This window comes from Centrocercus urophasianus, unplaced genomic scaffold (genome assembly GCF_019232065.1).
Source record: "Centrocercus urophasianus isolate 14NV4802_14NV808 unplaced genomic scaffold, USGS_Curo_1.0 seq_28, whole genome shotgun sequence".
Classification (NCBI taxonomy): domain Eukaryota; kingdom Metazoa; phylum Chordata; class Aves; order Galliformes; family Phasianidae; genus Centrocercus; species Centrocercus urophasianus.
In genome coordinates, this window is record NW_024884844.1 from 4,204,022 (window position 1) to 4,226,863 (window position 22,842).

At 38.9% G+C, this 22,842-nt stretch overlaps 1 protein-coding gene across 1 annotated transcript in view; it reads left to right on the forward strand.

Moving 5' to 3' along the window:
- The window catches only part of SLC49A4 (solute carrier family 49 member 4), a 61,173-nt gene that overhangs the window by 20,125 nt on the left and 18,206 nt on the right, over positions 1 to 22,842 (forward strand). Inside the window, exons 3-6 of the mRNA XM_042827043.1 lie at positions 7,072 to 7,340; positions 13,161 to 13,290; positions 18,248 to 18,356; positions 18,977 to 19,044. Of these exons, the coding sequence (XP_042682977.1) occupies positions 7,072 to 7,340; positions 13,161 to 13,290; positions 18,248 to 18,356; positions 18,977 to 19,044 (576 nt within the window). The remainder of the gene's footprint in view (positions 1 to 7,071; positions 7,341 to 13,160; positions 13,291 to 18,247; positions 18,357 to 18,976; positions 19,045 to 22,842) is intronic.

Here is a 22,842-nt window from a genome sequence, read left to right on the forward strand (position 1 = left end):
AGTTTTGTTAAAATATTTATTGCAAAACCAGCAGGGCAATAATACAGAGAATGACAATGGAAATGGGAGCAGTATGAACTGGTAGTTTTGTTATTTATAAATTCTGTTCCAAAGAGATTACTAGTAATTGGGAGCTCATGTAAAGAGTCTTAAATAATGCTGCTACTTAAGATTTTAATTTTCTTTTTTTTTTGCCTGCTTTTTGATGTATCAGTTTTTTCCCTTTTTTGTGCTTGCAGATGCTCATTTACCACATCTCTGCATTTTGTTTCTATTAGCTGGTTGCAACATAGTTTATATTAAATATTTTATTTTTCTTAGACATATTCTTTGGGACGTACTGGGAGTTGGACTAGATGACCCTTAAAGTTGCCTTCCAGCATAAGTGATTCTATGATTTGATAATTGCACAGTTTTGCTTTTTCATCCCTGAAAGCCTGAGGAATGACATGGAATTATCTTGGCATTCTGAGGCAAACGCAAAAGGGGCACCTAAGTTGAGGTAATTCCAATCAGGACAGGACATATTAGGGCTCTCATATTCCTAGCAATACTCTACACTCTTTCTGATTATCTATGCTCAAAGGAATACCCCAAAGTGGAGCAGCTGTGGAGAACAGGGATTAAAATGAAAAGAACCTTTTAGGAGAAGGTATTAAAAGAATCTGCCTATAAAAAGTAAAGACAGAGGATGATGCATGTTGTGTGTGCTGCAAGTCTCGGGTGAAAAGAAATGAAAAAGCTAGCTTGAAGCATGGTTCTGGGAGTAAAATGATGAATAAATTGGTGTGCTTCTATGATGTAGATCAGCAAGTGTAAGAAAATGTTAAGATAGAGCACTTGAGTGATAGCAGCACAGTGGTTGTGCTTTGGCTGCAATGCTGGGGAAGGACTGAGGCAGGTTAATCCATAGTATCAATAAAAGAAGTGGGGGAAAAGAGGACACAAGTTATCATTCACAGGTAGATTATCATGGGGATTATTTAATCTTTAAACACCTCTAACTTCAGAATTTACGTTGTTCTATTACCCAAACCACTTTGTTTATAGATATTTTTTTTTTAACTTCTGCTCCAAAGTTGTTTTAGGAGAGAGAACCTTTGCATTCCTGTGTGATTGTTCCCTGCTTTGCTTACTTTTGGTAGCAGTGAATCTAGGGGATGATTAAGTGTACTGGCTACTCAGCAGTACCACAGAGCAGCAACCACTGCTCAGCACTTCCGATTAGGTGGCAGCCAGATTGGCTTTGCTTCAGCTGGTACAGCCTTAGTGGAGGCAGGCAGCTTGAAGGTTTCGGTGACCAGGGGAAATGGTTTTAAACTAAAGGAGGGAACATTTACATTAGATGTCATGAGGAAGTTTTTTGGCAGAGAGAATGGTGAGGTGCTGACACAGGCCAGCATCTGTTCAAGACTAGATTGAATGGGGCCCTGGGCAACCTGATCTAATGCTTGGTGTAGTGGTTGGCATCCTTGTCCGCAGCAGAGGGGCTGGAACTAGATGGTCAGTGAGATCCCCTCCAACCCAAGCTGTTCTGTGATTGTATGACCAACAGTCCTTCCTCTTGCTGCTGTGCAGTATTTGAGCTGCAGCACTGCGTGTCACCTGTATGGTTCAGATGCTAACTGCCAAAATAGCAATTTATAGCCTGGAAAGTCTTGGAGTGGTAAATTCAGCAGGTGTATTAAAGCAAACCCTGAGATCTCAGAAAGGGCTAGTTATTGCAGTAATATTTAATGGATGGTAATTCTTCAAGGCGTCTGCTAACATAAGCCTGTGCTGGAAGGCAAGAGGAAAAAAAGGGGTATTTGTGGGATTTGTTCCATCTCTTATAATGGAAAGTGTTATCCTCAAGTGCAGAAAACCTTTACTTTTTTTGTTCTGTCACCTGGAGCTGTTTGTAATGTCTTCTGACTTTTACTGTGTTGGGTAAATTCTGTTCTTAAAAAGGAATTCATATTGATTGAGTTTATATCAGAATTCTGTGTTATGATCACAGTGTCCTCTTGCTCTTTTGCTGACATGGGAAGGTTCTGTGGGGATGTTTAAATGGGTCTTATTTATCCCAGTCTTTAGTTCACCACATCTCCTGTACTGTCCTTTTTTTTACTGAAATTCTTGGTAACTCCCACCCTGGGTAATTTCCATCAGCTTTCTCACATGGCAGCCCTGGTAGCACTCATTCCTGGTGCCTTTCCCTGATAGCTTTAGGGTGTTGTGGTTCATTAGCCCGTAATGTAATTGCCTACTTTTGTTTACAAAACAGTATTTTGGATCTGCTTGCATTTGATGAGTGTATGCTCTGTTAATGTTGCTTTAAAAAATATCTCCCTTTAATAAGATGAATGTGGAGTGGCTTGCAGGCTGTGGTGTGTGCAGAGGGGGAGATGTGAGCCAAGTTCCTGATGAAAGTGGTCGACAGTGCTTTTATGAGTTTTTCTGTTATTGCTAGAGATAATGTACCACTTGGTGACTCAGGCTTTCTGCTTGTAATAATTTTTCTTATTGATGGGGAAAACCAGCTTTAAATTATTCCACATATCAATGGTCGCATGCATCAAAAACAAGCAAAAAATGCTAATGGCCTCAATCCATGAATATCCAGAAGGCATAAAGCTTTTGTAGTATAAATATATCATTTAATGAAAATATTGAAAAGAGGTGCATTTCCATGAATTTCATTTTTCGGAATGTTATTTTCAATAGATGAATTCATTGCTTTACCAACAGGTATTTCTTCTTCTCAATCCTTTTCCATACATACAGCCATGTTATAAACCTTTGCTAATGAACAGGACAGCATTCACACAGGTTATCCCCATATGCCATAGCGATGAATTGCTGTTAAGCGTGGATTTGACCTTAATTCCTTCTGTGCTTCAGGAGGCACCGCTCAATAGAGGGGTCTTTTTGTAGTGTTTGTTTTGGAGAGCCTGAAAAAAAAAGCAAAACACAAACTGTCCATTTCTACTAACTTGACTGTGAAAAATCACAGATTTTTTCATTACAAAACTGGTGTCAGTTTGCTCTGAAGTATAATAAATCTTCTAATGTATAATGTAGATAAGTCTGTGTTTTCTCATTCTTTCGCCTGCACAAGCAACTTGCATCATGCATCAACACAGACACTCTTGAATAGGAGGTATTCACTGCTTTGTTGCTGTGTAATAAGACTAAATTCAATAGTGCTTGGAGTGTTTTGAAGTCCTCCTGTGGAAGAGGCTCTTTCATTTGCTCCCAGGAGTTGCCACAATGAGCTAATCGCTATATAAACTTACTTGTCTTCCAAATTAGCAGGAGCTGAACAATCCACTTCTTTCAGTGAGTGAAAACATCAGGCGTGTGAAAGATAGATCAGCCATCCACTCCTGTAAGATATTAACTTTGTTATCCAGAATCCCTTTTGATGTGAATTGTTAAGATCAACAATTAATGCACTATTTTCTCCCCAGAGAAGAGGCGCACACTGTGCAGTTTCCCTGGAGCAGCAGACAAGTGCTCTCACTGACTGCCTTGCTCTTCGTGGTTTTTTTTTCCTCTCTGCCATTACCTCTTGTTTCCCCATTTAAGAAAAGATGCAAATGAGTTATTACTATTATTCTTTTCTTCTTAAATGCTCTTAAGTCTAGGCATGGAACATGCTGTGATGGAAACATTAAATGTCTGTTATTTTTACATGTAAAAAGTGTCTGTGTAACACAGCTCTTAAACAGCTTAACAAATCCGATACCTTATGGGACTCTGACCATGCATGAAAGATTCAAACCACACAAGGAAAAAAGATAAGTAAAGCAGATTGTAAATGGCGTATGGTGTTATCATCCATCACTAAAACCTTTTTCCTGTATAATATCATTCTTCATACCCAGTTCACTCAGTGATACAGTAATTTCAGCATTTACAGCCTTACATGCCTTGTTTTGTTTTGTTGCTGCTTGTTATGATATCCCAGCTGTGACAGCAGGGAGTGCATATAGCAGGTATAAATAAGTTGCTTCTTAAGGCTTATATAAAATGTTCTCTCGGAGAAGTGATGAAAGCAGTATTATTTATTTAAAACTTGACAAGAATTTGGGAGATGAGTTGAAATAGAGTACAATAAGAATTTTCTGCTCTTATTTCTGTTGTTGTATTTGAATTATCCCTTGCTCTGTCTTTCTGCATTTCAGTGACCAGTTTTAGGAAGACATCTGAGCAAACCTATCTCCATCTGGGTAGGGTCCTGAACTGGAGTCATCCTGTTAGCCTTTTGTCAGAGAAGAGAATTCATGTTGAACAGAATCAAACTGAAATAGCAGCAAGCAAAAATGTTCTTGCTCTTTGCACATTTTCGGTATCAGAAGCAACAGAAACAAATGTCTCTTGATGTTGGAGCAGTTTTTAGCTCTGATGGTGTCAAAAGCAGACTGCTGTGGCTGTTAGGCTGAAATGTAGTGGGATGTTGATAAGACATTGTAACAAACTGCAAAAGGCTACAAATGCTGTTGCATTCATATTTCTCCCTGGCAGCTGCAGTGGCTGCTACATATGTTTCCCTAAGTAGTGAATTAGTAAATGGGCCGAATCACTTTTTGAATCTCTTCCCTGTCTCTCTAGGGAAATGAGTTAAGGATGTGTAGAGGAACGTTGCAAATAATCTTCTTTAGGAGTTGGGGGGGGGGGGGGGTAGCTTAATTCAAGCTACTTTTGAAAAAAAGAATAAAACAAGTTTTAGGCCATTATCATGTGTGTAGGCAGGCTGTAGTTAGAAAATGTTGTTTATTAGCCCTAACGTGTCAGATTTGAAAAATTAAGCAATATGAAGATAAGAGATGCTCTACCTTGCATGATAACATCAAGCTTGGTAAGTGCCAGAAATGCAGAGGGAAAGGCAAATCTATCAGAGCAGACAGCACAGCATACCAGCAGGGCAGGGGAGGGGAAAGCAGACAGGAGAACATGAAAGAAGTAGGCTATGGAGAGACAAAAGTCATTCTCGTGTGAAAACATGAAGCAAAACCAGAGAGGTAATGTGCAATTCAAGTTCTGAACTCAAATGCAACTTTCTTCCTCTGGGTCTGTGGGGTAAATGTAACATTTGTGTCCACCTCTGTTATAAAGGTCTTTTGGATAGCTTTATTCAGATGGTGGAGTTTGGTAGAAATCATCAAAATCTGGAGTGTAAGTATTTATATACGAATACTTATAATCTCACAATATAGGATTAATTTTTTTGTACTAAACTTTTCACAGGAAGACACAGAACTATCATGTTTTTCCTGATTTTTATTGAGTTCTATTACTGCAGTGGTATAAGTGAACAGAAGTATTAGTATAGCATCTAAACCATAATTTAAGCATTAAATTCCCTTTGGAGCAAGAGGAAATGCTAAAATAAAGTCTTTATACATTGTAGTAGTTACCACACTTGCTAATGAACTGCAGCTGCTTGCAGAGATGCAGAGTAGCACTGCAAGTATCCTGAAGCTGGTTAGGATAAGTATGGAAATAACTTATTATAGTGAGGCAAGTAGAAGGAAAACATCAAAGTAGGGAAGGATATGTTGGTTTGTCCAAAGTACTTTGGCTTGGAAAGTAACCATAATGGATTAATGTAATTTGTCCCCAGAAAACTATACTAGAGTGCTATTTAGATGTTGCTTTTTGTTAATTTAAAACTATTTCGTGTGATTTTTATTGGGGGCCACAGTTTAAGAGATCTGGCCTTGCCTTGATGATGTCAGTGTGTAGCACGTCACAAAAGGGTAGCAATGAGATCTCACTATGTGAACTTCTTTATGAAGTTAGAATTGCTTATTTTTAAGACTGTATTATTTTTGTCCTGGCTAGGAAAGTGTTCCTTCAGATGCTATATGATGGCTTTTTTTTTTTTTTTTAATATGCTGTATGTTTTTAATAAATTCTGCTCACTAGCATTCATCTCTTTTTATTGTAAGTTAGCTTGTTAATTTGATGAAGAGTCTGTCAGCATTTTGTGTGTTTTGTTCCACTGTGCTCTTTAAAAATCCCTTGCCACGTTGTGTATTATATAGTATTATTTAGTCATTTGTGGCTTGAAACATTGCCTAAGTGTTAACTTGTGTTTCCCTGTTTTCAGTCTGTAGCTTTTTATGTCTGACAACTCAACTCTTGCAGCAACAGCGTAGAGTTCCTTCTATGCATTGAAAAAAACACCAACATTTAAAAATATGATCTGCCACCATTTTATTGCACAATTGATAGATTTGCTTTGGAGTGTTGCAGTGTTTCATTTGACTTGCTAGCTGTTTTTCAGACATGAGGTTTTTATATAAATTTCAACATGCTTTTGCCTTCCACAGCTGATCACTTTTTGGAAAAGTCACTGTGGAAGGTTTCTGGCTGAATTCCACATTTAGAAGAGCCTTCAAAAAAGTCCTTTTCATTGTGCTAATATGAAGCCAAAGGTTGTAGGGACTCTGTTGCTTGGAAGTAGTATTTCTATGTTGTCACCAGTCTTATCTGTTACATCTCAGTGAGTGCGAAAAATGAGAAGAATCTGTATTTCCTTGGCTGCTTCAACAGTTTGTTGAGAGCGGCCAGATTGCTGCAGATGATGATTCTCTTGGAAACCTCAACAGCCCGACCTCCTCTGTAGGCAGAGTATTTTGCTGAAGTGTTTTGGTTTTGAATCGGACATAAGTAATTTAAGTTCTCTGTTGGAATTTATGCAGGCAAGGGGTCAGGTTTAAAAAGCTTGTAGTTTAAAGCGTTTCTGCTACTACACCTTTTCTACTCTAATATCCTATTATATGTTTTTCTTTTCCTGCAAATGAAGTCCTTTTTATTCCCTCTTCCTTTCTGGCTTTGAAGAGAACATTTGCTTCTCCATTTATCTGAGGTAATTAGAACAGAATAGCCCTGGATTCTTTAAATCAGTTTAATTGGGCTTTTAAAAAATGTATTGAATATTCTGTTTTCTGCACAGAATTTTCATTTGATTGCGAAGCCGCTCTATCTCAAGAGCCCAACGTCTTACATGCTATTTATTTCTTTATTTTTAAAAGAGGCGATTGTCATCCAAACGGCCTTCATCTCTATTCTCTGTTCCAGGCTGATTCATGGAGGGCAGCTGTTAAATGGCTTGGCGGGGCCAACTGTGATGAACGCAGCCCCGTTTCTTTCCACAACGTGGTTCTCTCCAGACGAACGTGCGACAGCAACGGCGATTGCCTCCCTGCTCAATTACCTGGGCTGTGCTGGCGCCTTTTTAGTGGGACCTCTTGTGGTGCCATCTCCTAATGGAACCTCGCACCTCCCGCTGTTGTCACAGAGCAGCACCGAGCACATCAAGGACCGCATTGAGGCTGTGCTCTATGCAGGTGTGTTTTCTTTTAATTAAGAAAAAAAGTTATTAATTATAAAACATTTACATATTCCCGTGTGTTTGGTGCTTGTGAAGCACTACCCTCTAGTGGCTGGACTGCCAAGGGAACAGCAGCTAACTGATGGGAAGTAACAAAGTGGTGAGATGTTCTAGTATCAGAAGGGTTACTTTTTTCCCTTTTATTTTATTTTATTTTATTTTATCTTTTAAGGATAAAATTTAAAATAGTGTCATATACAGATTGATTCCAAGGGAAGTAGTTCAACTGTTTGTATTAGGAGAAGCATCTTCTAGGAGAGCTTATACTTTCCCAGAGATTCCAAACTGTTGTTCGCTTCTCATATTTTCAGTAAAAAATTCTCCGTGGCAGGTTGTTTTTTCTTTTATTTCTGGGAGGATGGAAATGTTATTCTTCCAGCACTGAATATTTTGTGCATAAATTCAGCCTTAATTTATGTCTAGCGTATGCCTTTCGAATGTGATTAGATTATTAGTATCTAGGAATCTAACACTGGAATTAAACTCAATAGATTTTGATTTTAACTAAAACCACCTAATTCTTATGCATCAAGCAGTTTCAATGAAACGACAACAGTTTGGTGCAAAAAATGCTGATAGAAAATTCATCTGATACAGTATAGATTTTGTTTCCCTTCTGTTTTTTATGCAATGACTTCACTGCTCTTGGTGTTATATAGAAAAATTAGCTGTATTCGGCAGCAGACTGTAAGGGTTGCCCAAATGGCTTAAGAGTCTATGATCTGTTTTTTTTTTTTTTTTTTTTTTAAATGAGTATAAATGGCATGGCATTAAGAGCTGCTGGACATGCCAGGACTCAGCCCTCTGCATTCCAGAAGTATTGAAGTTTATATGCTGTGTAGTTTATATTTAGGTTTATGAGATTGAATTAATTGTTTGTGATCACTTATTCTTGGCTGTGATTCTTTCGGAAATTTTATCAATTGTCATTTTTGGGTGAGGTCCACTTTACCATTCATTTTAAAGAATGTGTAGTAGATGTTGGATTAATATGTTATCAAGTATTAGACTCTTTCAAATAACCTACTTGTTATTGGACTCAAATCTATTTGAAATAAGGACGCTGGGGTTTGGATAGGCCTTTTCAGAGCTAAATGTTTTGGTAGAGGCCAATAGAAAAGAAATAAGAAAAATAAGAAAATAAGAGACCAGTGGGAAGGAGGGGAAAGCGAACACCAAGTTGGTTTGGATTCGGAGGGAGTTGGTTTGGATAGAGGGGAGCAAAAATGTAGTGATTAGAAAAGGTCTTTAGCCTGTTCCTTTTTCCATGGAGAAGAGTTTGATGGCCTGAAGGAATTATGGTTTTGTGCCTAAAACCATTTATTTGAGTCTGTTAGCACAAGAAATGCCATTTTCAGCAGCCTGTTGGATTCACTTCTCTTCTGTTCTTTTCTGGGAGGCTTTCCAGGGCGTTTTATTCAAATGCGAGGATAGATATCTCTTGCTAGCTGGGTCCAGAGATCTGTCTTGTCTGCCCAGTGTTTCAGCACAGCTTTTTCTGCCTTTGAGTCATCCAGGGCTTGGCAACAGCCCACCCTGTAAGCTTGCTTGGGATTATTGGTCCCAGTTGAAGATCATCCTTGCAGCAGCTCTTCAGATTCCTAAGATACGTTTTTTTTGGGGGGGGAGGGGGGAAGAAGGGGAGGGGGGTATCTGTAGTTCTTACTTTGTTCAAAGTACTTTTAAATAGTTAGCCGGGTTTCTTTCTATGCTTGCAGTGTTAGTGATGTGTCTTATGGGGTCTTTCCAGGATCTAAAATTCCTTTTGCTCTTCAGGCAATGAAAAAGGGATGGGTCCTGAATGTTAGTGGCCTCTAGAGGATCACAGTGACAAAACAGTCACTGGTTTGAAATGGGCAGAAGCTATCCCAGGAGGTGATTGTCTTGCGTCTCTCATGACGTTTGTCTTGTCTCAACTCGACCCACTTTCCATAGAGAGCTCAGGAGGCAGCAGACCATGCTATTTGTCCCTTCTGTGGAGTTGGACTCAAGTGTCACAGTTCTTTAGCAAGTACATTAGTAGGGCTTGATCTGGCTTTTTCCTATAGGATCTTAAACTAGTTTCACAGGATAGGAACTGCATTTTTCAGTATTGTGATGGAGCTTGTTGTCGTTGCATGAGGTAGCATTACATGAGTAGCATCCAAAATGTAGTTGATGATTTTTAAAACCCTAGTGATGTGAATTGTTAACTTGGGATCAGTTGCATGCCAAGAACGTGCTGATTTTCCAATGACTTAATCTCAAACGTGATTATGAAGCAGTTGCTTATAAATCTATTTTGAAATTGCTCCTGTATTTTCTATATTTTATTGAATTGCTGTTCCTGTATCTCAAACGTAGTCTAAGAACTTGGCTGAAATATCACAGTCTCTTTCTGTGTCCTCTGTCTCTACACGCTCTGGTTCACAGCTGGAATAATATAGATTTAGCAGATCAGGATTGCTTTGTATACTTGTGTTGCACAAGGAAATGGTAATCCTTATAGGCTCTAGACCGAGGTTTTAGCTGTGTACTTTCCTAAATATTGAAGAGAAATTATTATTAGTTTCAAAAATGCGTATTAAACATATATAGGCATGCATAAAGTATATACGCATATGTGTGTATGTCTATGTAAATTTATACATGAAATGTAGTGGTAAAAGAAGAATGCTCCACGTGTGTTTGTGTATTTATGCGTATATGTGTGTGAAATGCCCTCCTTTCCCTGTTACATTTCAGAAAGTAAAGGGTGTGGGTCTTGATTTGAGGTAGGTTTTTGCCCTGTAAGTAGTCTTTTGAAAGTAAGAAGAATATGTATTGAGGAGGCTTGTGCATCTGTAAAGTTTTCTGCTCAGAGTTTACACAACCAGGGGGAGTGCCTGCTTTCTGGACTAAGATGCAGGCTTCTCTCAATGTTGATATATGCAGGTATCATGGCAGTGGCTCCTTTGGTCTCAAAATGTAAGAAATAGGTCAGTGTTATCTTTTACTTCCTTTTGTTCCTTCCTTGCAATCTATTCTAACTGGTCTGGTGTAGTAAATGATGATGTAATGACACTGAGCTACCCAATAAAGAATCTGTGCAAGATGTAATAAATCAGATGCATCCGATTGTACCTGAAATTTCAGGAGAGATGCAAAGATGATACACAAAGCTAAAGATGGCAGTAAAGACTTCTGTTCTTCAGTAGAGGGTATTGCTTGTGTTTTGGACAGGTTCCAGAGTGAATTTTGCTCTTTTGTTTTGTGCATGGGGGCAGTGCTTGCAAGGCAAATTCATTAGGCTAGGAAGTATAACACCGGGACACATTAAAGAGTTGCAAGACAGTACAGCAAGGACTACATGCTGAACTTAATAATGGGAGAAAAAAATGAAGTGCTACCTTACTGCTCCTGCTGCAGCAATTTGACTGGCATGAATCTTGAGGTAAGCGTTAGAAGAGGCCCCAGATGAGTACCTGTTCTAAAATATTACCATGTCTTTAAAAAATTATCAACCTACCTTATATTTTTTCTAGAAAGATACAGCCTTTCCCCTTATGTCATTGCAGTGAAACAAATTTAAATAATATGCACCTTGAACAACTTCTGTTTTTGTGTGACCGCATTCCTGTTGGCTGTACCCATCTGCAAGCTGCTGCCTTCCTCTCATTATGCAATTCAAGTGTGCATATGCATGTTTGTAAGTTGCTCTGAAAGTAATGCTTCCTGTTAATTTCCATGGAATCGACAACTGATACAGAGAGCAAAATAACACTGTTCAATAGAGCAAATTCTCAGTTATGAAACATTATTTTTAAGCATAGTCACCACCATTAGCTATGCATTTTTGCCAGCAACTGACAAAAGTCTGCATGCTACATTTGTCAAAAAAACAAAAAAAAAATAGATGCACCAATGGAGCTGATACACTTGCCACTGCTGAAACATACCACCCACTGCCTCACTGTGCTCACATCCACTGTTTGTCTCTGTAGATGTTCAGCAAGTGCTGATGAATGCCAGTGAATGCAACTTTTTCTGCATGGAGGAATTCATGTGAACTTCCATGTCAGCTGCCATTGTGTCAGGCTGTCCCCTCTGCTGCTATCTGTCATGCGGCAACAAAATGTAACAGAATATTGGTGGGAAGATTCGGCCTTGACTGCCATACCACCAACCTCTGCCTCTGACATCATGGACCAACATGATAAAATAGGAGGCATTCGTTTGAGAGCAACCTTTGTATATATGCATACCTGTATAAAGATGTAGATGCAGGAGGAGGGGTTGAAGAGCTCTTGGCAAGCCTTGCTTTGTCCACTGTCATCTTACAATGGCGGAGCCTATCTCTTTCTTCGATCTGGGATAATTAGTTGTGATGAGTTCTTTATTCACTCGTGTTCTCCAACACAGTGTAATGGAAGGCAGAAATTAATCTGTTTACTGGAGACAAGAAGATTTGTGTTGGAGGCCCTTGACCCTCAAAACCTGTGATTAGACCACAACAGGAAGAAAAGACACTACATAGTTCAAAATGAATCCTCCCATATTTGATCATGGAGGCTGGCAATATCATTCCTCGTATGCCTTCAAAACAAATGTAGGGTCAATTTTTTCTCCACTCTGAACAAGAAACGTTCAATTCCCATCCCAATCTATAGCTGATAGACTTATGGTCTGAGTGTTATTTACTTTTCAGTTTCCTGAGCTTATTTTCTCTTGGTTTAGTGGAAGAACTGGCAAAGTGCCATATTCATATTGATTTATTGAAAAAGGAAAAAGCAGATGTATGTGATTGAATATCCAGCTCTGCTGGAATTTATTTGTGGTGATGGTGAGCACTTCTTTGTAATAAGATCACAGGTTCTTTTAAGATAACACGCTTCAGCTATGCATTTTTCTCTCCAGCAGCAAAGAATCTTGTTTCCAAAGGAGATAGCAAAAGTATTTGGATTGAGGATTGTGGAGTACATGATATATATTGTAAAAGGCCTGTAAAACAAATTGCTTGGACTAAATATGGATTTGTGGAGTTGTTTTTCCTCGTAATGTCTGATCCTGGGTCTTGCTGTGTATTTTCTGCAAAGTGCTCATGACTTTGCAGGTTCAGGTCCAAATTTTTACTATGAATTTTTTGAAGATCTGGAACACCCACTTCTAAACAAGAGGGGCATCCGTGAAGAGCTGTATTCCTTTTTTTTTCTTTTTTTTTTCTTTATTTTTTTTTCTCCTTACTAACTGTGTTCTCTATATTTCTGAGCCATGGCTGCTTCTGTGCTATTATATTTTATTGACATGCAGTACTGTTTGGTCCACAATGCTGCCTTGCTAGACCTTTTATTTGCCTTCCTCATCATGTATATTGAGTACTTATCATTCCACATCCTGGTCTTCCCCATCCCCATTTGTTTAAAGTCTGTAGCATGCTGTTACCTGATATTACACCATTACAAGGAAATGTGGCCAGATCTTCATAATTCTCTTTACAGAGAAAAACCAGCAGCTTTTCTTTTTTTGCTTCCTTGTTCTTAGTTCCTTGTGTGTGAGCCTGTTGCAATTCAGCTCCTATAATCAGAATAGACTGTCAGTATTTCTTTATCACATTAGTTCTCCATCTCCATTTGAAGTCTTGCTTGGGAGGGGAAAAAGAAGTCCTCCTTCAAGTTCTGCAGTCTTGTTGTCAGGAGCAGTAAAGCACTCGGGTAGGATTTATGTATCAGAGGCTGGCTGATAATAACACTGTGCCAAAAGAAGTCTTTCATTACTAACAGTTGTTCCCTGATTTGTTTTTCTTTGTCCTCCTCTTTAGAATTTGGGATGGTTTCCTTGATATTTTCCGCAGCGTTGGCCTACTTCCCCTCACGCCCTCCATTCCCTCCCAGTGTGGCTGCAGCTAGTCAGCGGCTTAGCTACAGGAGGAGCTTCTGCAGACTCTTAAGGTAAGTCCTGACTGAGCTTCCGCCAAAGAAATCAGCAGCTGAACAAATGAACGCAAGTGTACTTTAATCTTCTCACTGAACAAACAAGTTTGTTTGTAGTGCTTCTAAACCCAATCAAATAAAATATTAATGCTGAAACATTAAAAGATGGTAACTACGAGAAAGCAGACATTAAATTTTAAATGAGTCTATTCCAAATCTTCATGTGAGCATCCTCCTGCACCAGCACTGCTGGAGTCATTCTGTTATCATGGCTGCTCTTATGCAATGCTTCTGTTACATCAGGTTATACAAGATTGTTAACAGTGTGCATTCTGCTGAGTGTGACGTAACAGTTAACAGGGCTGGACAAAACTAATTAATAAGCTGCTTTCTTCCATGCTTTTTATAATGGAATGAACTTGGGATTTGCTTGTCATTCAAGGAGATGTACAAATGCCTTTGTTCAGCTGTAGGAGCAATGAATGAAATATCTGAAACCATTATATCATCCATTAGATCTTACTAATTGTTAAAATATGTGGGGTAGAAGTTCTGTTTCTGGACAACTTCAGAGATGAATTAGTTTTGTCTAAATTTAGAGTTTGAAAAAAAAAAGAAAAAACATTATAAAGTGGCATCTTCAGCTTTACAACTTTTTGTTATCTGCTTAGATTTAATTTTTTTTTTAAATTTTATTTTATTTATTTATTTATTTATTTATTGGTGAAACAATCCCTCCTTCATTGTTCGTAGAATGTCTTGTGTAATGGAAATATAGTATCAAAGCAACTGTAACATAAACGCTCAATAATTGTGGAGGCCTGTGCCTGGTGTGTGGTAATGCATAGAGGAGCTTGCTGTGGCAGAAACGATCTGTGATGCAGAGTATGATTGATTCCTCTGGGGAGGTTCAAACTCTTGCTGCAGTTTTTAGCATGTAGTAATATGAGATGAATTTATATAAAATGGGCTGCTTAAAACTTGATATTGTTGGAACTTCAGGCACTATTGTTTTCTGACTCTAAATAGTTGTTTTTTTTTAAGAGTGCAGCAAAACCAGCACCTCCTGTTATCACTGTTTTTATCTGGTGGGTTTGGAGGCTTTTGTTTCAGTTTGGAGGAGTGAATTTTTTGGAAAAAATAATTACTCCTATGTGCTCATACTCAAATAGGCTGGTAGCTGGGAGAAGATGTGAATACAGCTGGCTGGTTAGTTTGCAAACTGACCTACTCAGGATATTTAAAAAATAGCAATTCCCCTAAGCACACTTAGCATTCCCAATAATGCTGTTAAACACCCAACTTGGTGTGTAGTGAGACCCTGCCTGAGGGCTGTGTTGTAAAAATGTTCCTGTGGAATAGAAATCCAAACAGCAACCAACTCTGCAGGTAAAATATAAAATTTCTGTTGACGGTACTCTTTTTGGGAGCTCTATAACTACAATATTGCTCATTCAGCATATTGTAAATGCTGGGCCTGAGATACTGGTAAATTCAGGAGATAAGCAGCAAAACTGTTTTTCCATTCACAGTCAACCAAACTTAGGAAAACAAAGAGACACATGTAATCAGCAGAGTTCATCATGTTTCAAAGTTAGGTAGATCTTTGTCTTCCTTCCCTCTGGTCTTTATGTGTTCTTCCATTCTACCCCTTATCAAAGGCACTTCTACATTCCTCTGTACTGAAACAATCAACAGTTCATCATTAAAATCCCCACTTATCTTGGGGAGCCTTTCAGCACCAATCTGTCAAACAAAGCAGGCGTTTATAAAAGGGAACTATCTGCTGTGCTTCAGGGATAAGTCCATCATCTGGTTCATTAGGCTTCTAACCTCTGTTGCCTGCCTAACCTAGATTTGTGATTCTTGGAAAAGAAAGTCTTTCTTTAGACCTTGTGGTATAGGCTGAAGGTGATCAGCTGATGACAAGGAGGAAAATGTGATTTTCTCCTTTGTTGCAGACTTGCCCTCTGGTAGGAGAACTGTATGTGTAAGGCATTCAGGATGTGTGTGAGCAGCTCAGCTGACTTCACCTAAATGTACACCAAAAAACATTCTTGAGAACAAGAGGTCTTCATCACTTCCTTCTTCTCTGCCCCAGGCTTCAGATTTTTGCTTCGAAAGAAAGCTGTGTAGCATAACTTTACCACTGAAGTCATTGACCTCTTTTCTTGGGTGCCAAAGTGATCTGTGACTTCTTCACAGCTCCCAAGCTTCTTCATGCCTTCAGGTTGTTGAGCAGTCTTCTTCATGAGCTGTGAGGGAGTTGCTTCAGAACATGAATTTTTCCCCTGTCTTGGAGATTCCTGCTTCTGGCAGATTATAACAATTAGCTGATCTTGGGTTATCTCCTGATACCAATTTTCTGAGCCTGGGAGTCAATAGATTAGTCATGCTTTGGGAGCTAAGCCCAATTCTTTTAACAGTCTATCTCACGCTGTGACAAGCTTCGTTTGAATTTCATCAGAAAAAAGTACTGTGCCCTTTCTCAGTTTCTTAGGTGAAGTAAATATGTTTTTTTCCTCACTGCAGAATATAACAAAAACTTCCATGGGAGAAATTCTCTTACAAGTAAATAGTTAATAATATAAAAACAGTGGTTTTTTTTTTTTTTTTTTTTTTTTTTTTTTTTTTTTTCTTTCAAATAATAAGATGCCATTAGCCAGTTATGTGTCTTTATATTTTCAAGGTGCTGGGTAAGCAATTTTGAAATGGTGTGGTTTTTTGTGCATCATTACTTCTTTCATGAAACTTCCACATGACATCCGTGTCCAGCCTGGGAGCTGTTTGGAGCGTGTCTCACGTTAATAGACGTTGTCAAAGTTATTCTGAAAATGCTGACTGACTTTGACAAGGCTCTCCTGTGAACCAGCCTGTTGTATGAATTCTAAGTAACATTAAGTAGAATTCTGAAGAGAAACAACAACAAAACAGCAGAAGAAAAAGCCAATTTGGCATTCCAGCAGAATGATTTAACGGAGAGCCTAATGCTGATATCCTGTCATGAAGGCTGATATGATGGAAAACAGTGTGGGTTCACCAGCTGATGGTGTGACAGACAGCACATTTTTCTATTTTCAGTGGAGCAGTTGCAAAATAGCAAAAACAAATACAAGTTGCTGAAGCCATGAAGAGTGAAGCTGATACTTAAGACGTGTGTTTCAATTGGCTTTGACACTTACTGTAGTCAGTGATAGCTGTTGCTGTACAAGGGGACTAAAAGGCATATGGTGGCTGATGCCATGCACCCTTTCTCCTGGTTGATTTCCTTAACAGGGAGACTGGGCAGGGTGGCAGTGTGGGGGCCTCTGTCTCTGGAGGATGGTGTGATGCTGAGCTGGATCTCTGGTATTGCGACTAGAAGTTGAGTGTGATGGAGCAGCTACTGCATGTGCCATTTTGTCACATTGCTTGAGTTAGAGAAGACCTGGGTCAAGCAAACAACCAGGTGCTTACAGCCCAAAGTAGCTCATTAATGAAGTTCAGACAGACAATCAATGAGTTTGAATACTGGGCAAGTGTTGCTTTGGAGGAGTGCATTCAAAGTTGTTACTTCTTTGCAACCTATAATATGGCTATATAATGTCCATGCAAAATGGGACTTTCCCTTATATTTTATTCTGCAGATACTGGAGTAGTTTTTACATGGGTAGGATTAAGTAACATAAAACCTGCCTGCAGAGATGTCAGGATAGCACAGGATAGACTAGACTTGAGAGAGCAAAAAAAGTTGTCAAGAAGACAGCAAATGCATTAGCATTTGGAGAAATATGAGCAGTGTGTGGAAGAGTTGTTTTTCTTTGCATTTAAAAAAATAAATCTGACATGAATGATATTGAAAGAGCAGGATATGTTCATGTGATATAAATTTGTTATTCAAGATGAGGATGTGTGAAAAAGAACAGTGTGTAGAAAGAACAGAGTGCTGGCTAGAGCGCTTTGAATCTTCTAACGGAATAAAATAGTGTAGGCTCAAACCTCTCGATATTTTGGAGAATATTTTCTCTCCCATTTGGTTTTTGTAACTGTGTGCTATCCAAGTGCATACTAAGGAGCTGGTACTACTGATCAATATCAAGTTTGCATAAATTATCTAGGGGGAGGAAGGGTCACGCTTCGTGTTTACACAGGTAACCTGTAACTTAAAAGCATCATTGTTGGAGGAGTCCAAAGTATGTTTCCTGTTTTTATTCCCAGATTGAAACATTTTAGAGGAAAAGCTGGGATCTACCTTTGCAAGGGTGCTGCATTTCACTTTGGTTACAGTGATGAGGGGATGAGATGGGGTGGGGTCAGTGGTGATTGTTGTCTGGCAGCTCCATAGTTGTGTATGGTGAAGATGATAACACAACTTTGCTTTATCTTTTGCTGAATACTGAAGGCTAATTAATTTTAATTGGGGGAATAAAGCAAACATGTTGAGTATTTAGACAGAATGCTACGCTTGTCTCTGTGTTTTGATAGCTCAAACTGCCAGAATTTTCCACTGTTGCGTTTGTATCCGCCTTGTTATGAAAGCCCTCCCTCTCAACAAAACAAGAAGAAGTAAAACCACCTTTTAAATTTTTTTTAAACAGTTCAAAGCTCTGCTTTTATGCTTGAAATATGCTTTTCTTAAGTTGAATTAGTGCTTTTTGTTCCTAACATACACTTAGCCTAACTAGGTTGCCCATTCAAATGCAGAATTGCTTGCGGAAATGAAAAACATATGAGCCCAGCACATTATGAAAATGGTTGGATGTGGAAAGACTGGCTTTTCTTAATGTCATAGTGCTAAGGCAGTAACATCCCAGCCGCTCAGATTTTAGTGACTTGTCTGGATATGTGGTTTTTTCTGTCTCACTCATTCTTCAGACCTCTGCTATTTTTCTTGATGGGCAGAATATAGATTATGACTGTAATTTACTCTAGCAGCTAATCTTGGTGCAATTTCTAATATAAGCTTCAGCTAATTGCGTTTGTTTTGTTTTCATAGCAATTTCCGATTCTTGATGATTGCTTTAGCCTATGCTATACCACTGGGTGTTTTCTCTGGCTGGTCTGGCGTTCTGGATTTGATATTAACACCAGTTCATGTGAGCCAAGTAAGTATCTCCTGACTGATAATCAACAGCTATTTTGTAAGTGGTATGTTTTTATTTTGCACTAACATACAATTTTGTCAGGTTTTTATAATACGTATGAACCACTTTTATACTGAAATGTTAAACAAAATAAACTATAGCTTTGGCATTCCAAGCTGTCAAGATCCTTCCTGTTGACTCTCAGCTAGTGGGTTGTAGTTTCAGAGCTGTGTACGCCTTTTGACAAGAGTGAAGAGGCAGATAAACAAATAGGAGTATTGTTGGCTGCAGCACCTTTAGTAATAGAAAATAATGTTTACCAGATGAAAAGGATGAAATAGGGAAAAGAGGATTTCTAAGCTTTTGATAGAGTACAGTTGAAATCCGGAGGACATTACTTGAATGATTCCATAGAGGAATCACATCTAGGGCACAGGCTAATTAGTCATACTTCTTTTTGGAGAAAACTTTGTTTAAAATATCTTATAAAGGTCTTGCATCTAGCGTTGATGTTGGGGGAGTGGGGCATGGGATGAATTTGCCAGCAGTCTGCAGCCCCTGTGCAGCATTTGTTTTGAAAATAGCATCATCGTACTTTCTCTAACAAATTTCTTTATTTTTCTTCTTTTTTTTCCTGTCAGGTAGATGCAGGCTGGATTGGATTTTGGTCTATAGTTGGAGGCTGTGTTGTTGGCATAGCAATGGCAAGGTAGGAATAATTGCATCCACTTTTTCAACTGTTATTTTCATTTGGCTTATGCTCTTAATAATATAACTTGTTTTTTCTCATCTTTTAGATACTTGGAATAGTAAATGTGTAGTTCTGGGATTATGTGTTTCTTGTAGAGCAGTGTGTTTTTGTATTCCATGTTACTGCTCTCTGAGGGTTGAGAGTGCCGCACACTTGTCCCTTGATTCAACAAGTTAGTCTGTTAGTCAACTGTTCAACTGTTAGTCCTGACAAGCACTTCCTATGTGTTCTTTTAAAATGGTTATTGTGAATTCAGCTGCCTGCTATTAGGGAGAATCCATTATAGCCCATTTGGAAAGCATTGAAGAAATAGTGTCTGTCTCATTGCATCAATAATTTTGGGCATGTTGATTCCTGAAGAGACATTGAGAATGTAGCACAAGCAGGTTAGACACAATGATTGTATGTTCCACCACAGAGAAATTACTGTAGGCCTGTTTTGGCAGCTTGCTGGATTTCTGTATGGTGCTTTTTTGTTGTTGTTGTTGTTGTTGTTTTTCTTCTATGCTGGTATGGGTTGCACTATGGCTGTACCTATGCTTTTTGTATATCCAGACACGGATACCTCTGGCCATCATGAATGCTGAATGATTTGAGAAGTGGAAAAATAAGGAATGGGTTGCCCTTCTTGAAAGGCTGCTGCTTTTTAAAATTTCAACTAAAGTCCCTTAATAATAAAAACAGAAGAAAAGAGGAGGTGGGAAGAAAGGTTTTCTGGAGGTACTTGAGCAGTGCGTTTATGAAACTGCTTAAAACCAGCTGCATGGTCCCCTTGCACCTGCGTTTTTAAGTGCTATCTTGGCTTCCTTATGCCCCCTGTGGTTCTGCAACAAGTTCCTCAAAAGAGTGCAGGGGTCTGTCATAGCTGTTATTGTGGCATTGTGGAAAAAATTGTCATCGTAGGACAGAATCTAGAGATTTCTTCTACTCTATTTTAACTTAACATCATAAAATCATTCAGTTTGGAGAACACCTCTAAGATCATCTAGTACAACTTTATACTTACTACCAATATTTCCCACTAATGTCCCTCATATGTCTCTCTGGCCCACCCTTCAGCCTAGGACAAGGCATCTTCGGAGTACACAATGCATAAAAATGTGAGGCTTCTCATCCTGACATTTTGCACACTGGCTAGCAGCTGTGGTGGAAGAGGAGGAAAAATCCCCTGACCTAGGGAGGAGAAACAGCTATGTCTCTCTGGTCCTCTCCAGATGCAGGCAGAAGAGCTTAGTCTGTCAAAACAAAGTTCACACCCTATTTTCTTCAAATCATTGAGGGCCAGAGCGCAGTATGAAGTATTGTTCTTAGAGAAGTAGATATTTAAAACTACCTGCTGTAAGTGACCTAGATGCTCTAGCAGGTTACCTGATGGTAGCAGGTGCCATGCCAACTTAATTCTTTCCATCATGGGTTCACCTCTCCTGAAAGTCAGGACACTGTTAGCACTCACATTGCTAGGAGAGAATCTGCTGACTCGGTGCCAACATGCGAATCTCAATCTTTATGGTAAATTAATTTATTTAATACATTGTCCAGATTAAGTTTCAGGAAATGCTGACTATCTCCTTAACTGCTTCAAAATTGATTTCAAACCTCATTGAATACCAGTGCTTTGTAGCATCCAGAGATTTGCTTTTAGGTAAACTGAAAAACTAAAATATCAACAGTCTCTCTCCAAATATGCCTTTCTAAATCGGGCAATGCATAGTTGAAATGGGAGGGTTTGCACACACACTGGGAGGGAGGGGGTGATTTGCCACTCATGATGGATGGCTCTCCCTCTTAGGTCTATTCAGCATTTATCTGTGTAGGGCTGAATCAATGACGAGTCTGACTGTAATCTGCTGAAAGTTGTAATTAGGAAAATTAAGTAATGATTCTTGTCAAGGGTGACAAGCTGATGTATTTCATTGTCAGAACTATGATTTACCAGGCAAGCAGCTCTTTCCTTTAACCACTCCTCAGGAAGCCAGATTTTTTTTTTCTATTACTTTTTTCCACTAATTTATCAAAGCAAAATTGGTACAGTTTAGGAATCTGCCCTTTACATTTTTGGCAATGCAGAGTCTACTATTTAAAACAGTAACAATCTGAGGCTCATACTGGAGCACTTGTTCCTGCACATACACAGTAGGTGTAGATCATTTGTATTTAAAGTTGTGCCCAGTTTGGAAACACATCTATCTCATTTTTGAAATGGTATGAATTTTCCTCAGCACAATACATAAATCTACCTACTGCTGTCCCAATAGACATGAACTTCAGATATGTTTGGCTCATTTGTGTGATGCATTTTTCTAATTGAAAAGCTCGGGTTATTCTGGGCAGCTGGCAGCTTTTGAATGACACTGGCTTGAAGAGAGGCAACGTTGAAGAGTCATGTTCATATTATTGCATGGCAACTTAAATCTATCCCCTTTCCCCCAAAATTTTCTGTCCACGTTTGCTAATGACTCTAGATATTTCTGAGGTTTTGTCATTCACAGCTCAATCTTTCTTTTCTGCTTTTAACCTGCAGTGTTAGTCAAAATGCTGAAACTTCATGACATGGTGATAATTTCCTTAGCAACAGACGGTGTTGTCAGCAACACAGGTTTGTGACTTTAGCTATAGGATCCAGCCTAGGCTGATTTTCTGGGTTACAGGAGGCTGCTACCAACGGTAGGCTGAGAGATCTGCGTCCTGGGAGTGATAAGGGAAAGCGTATGCCATCTGTCCTGGTGCACCTACTTCTTTAGCAGATGTAGACATTCCAATACATGCTAGATGGTGAAGAAGGATGGTGGGGATAGAGGGAACAGTGATTTTGTCTGCTAACAGAAAAAGCAGGGAGTCTTTGGGGAAGAAGTCTGAAATTGACACGTTGAGAAGCTTTTAAAATTGCTGATTTTGACCTTAGTGATCTTGAAGAATAATTAAAGAAACTGACAAACTACTGAGACAACTACAGTGATCCTGACTGCTGGATTTGAACTGTCAGAAAAACGCGACAGAAACAGCTAGCCTCTGACTATTGGGATTAATGCATAAGCCACTTAACACTGCAGTTGTAAACTTTTAAGATTATATACAGCATTGATCTCCCTCTACTGCTTATTGAATTACTTGCTGCTAAATTCGATGTGGAAGTAAAGCTCAGGGAGAATCAAAATAAGAGGAAAGAAGTGATAATTTTTGCAGGTGTCATTTACTTGTACATCTCTTTATGGTTTGTAAAGAGCTAGGATTCCTAGCCTTCAAAATGTAGCATTCATGTGTTACATCAAGTAGGCTGTATGGTATCTGCCTGTGAAGTGACTCTTAACCAAGGCAGAAAGGACAATTTGTTTGCTGTGAACCAGCCTAGGTGGATTGTGCTGCCATCAGCCTAATAGAAGTAGACAAGAAGTGCAGAATATGTTCTTTTGACATATGTCCAGCCCAAAGTCATATTCCTAACCTACAGAAAATTACTAGTGGGGAAATAACGTTGCCTTTTCTTTTCTAGTATCCAAGTTGAAATCCCTTTGGAAAAGAGCATTAGCACTGATAATTACACTATGTGAGTGCTGCTCAGATGCATGATGTCATCTTGGAAGAAAAATGAAAAAAGATGAGGAAAAAAGCAATTGAACCATCTCCTGGTATAAAGATCATGTTTACCTATATGTAGGTGTATAGTATACAACAGTGGGACAAGTGTGTAGATGGGGATGGCACAAAGACTTACGGTGTCTGGAACATTTCAACCCAAAACAGCCACTGGCAGAGTGA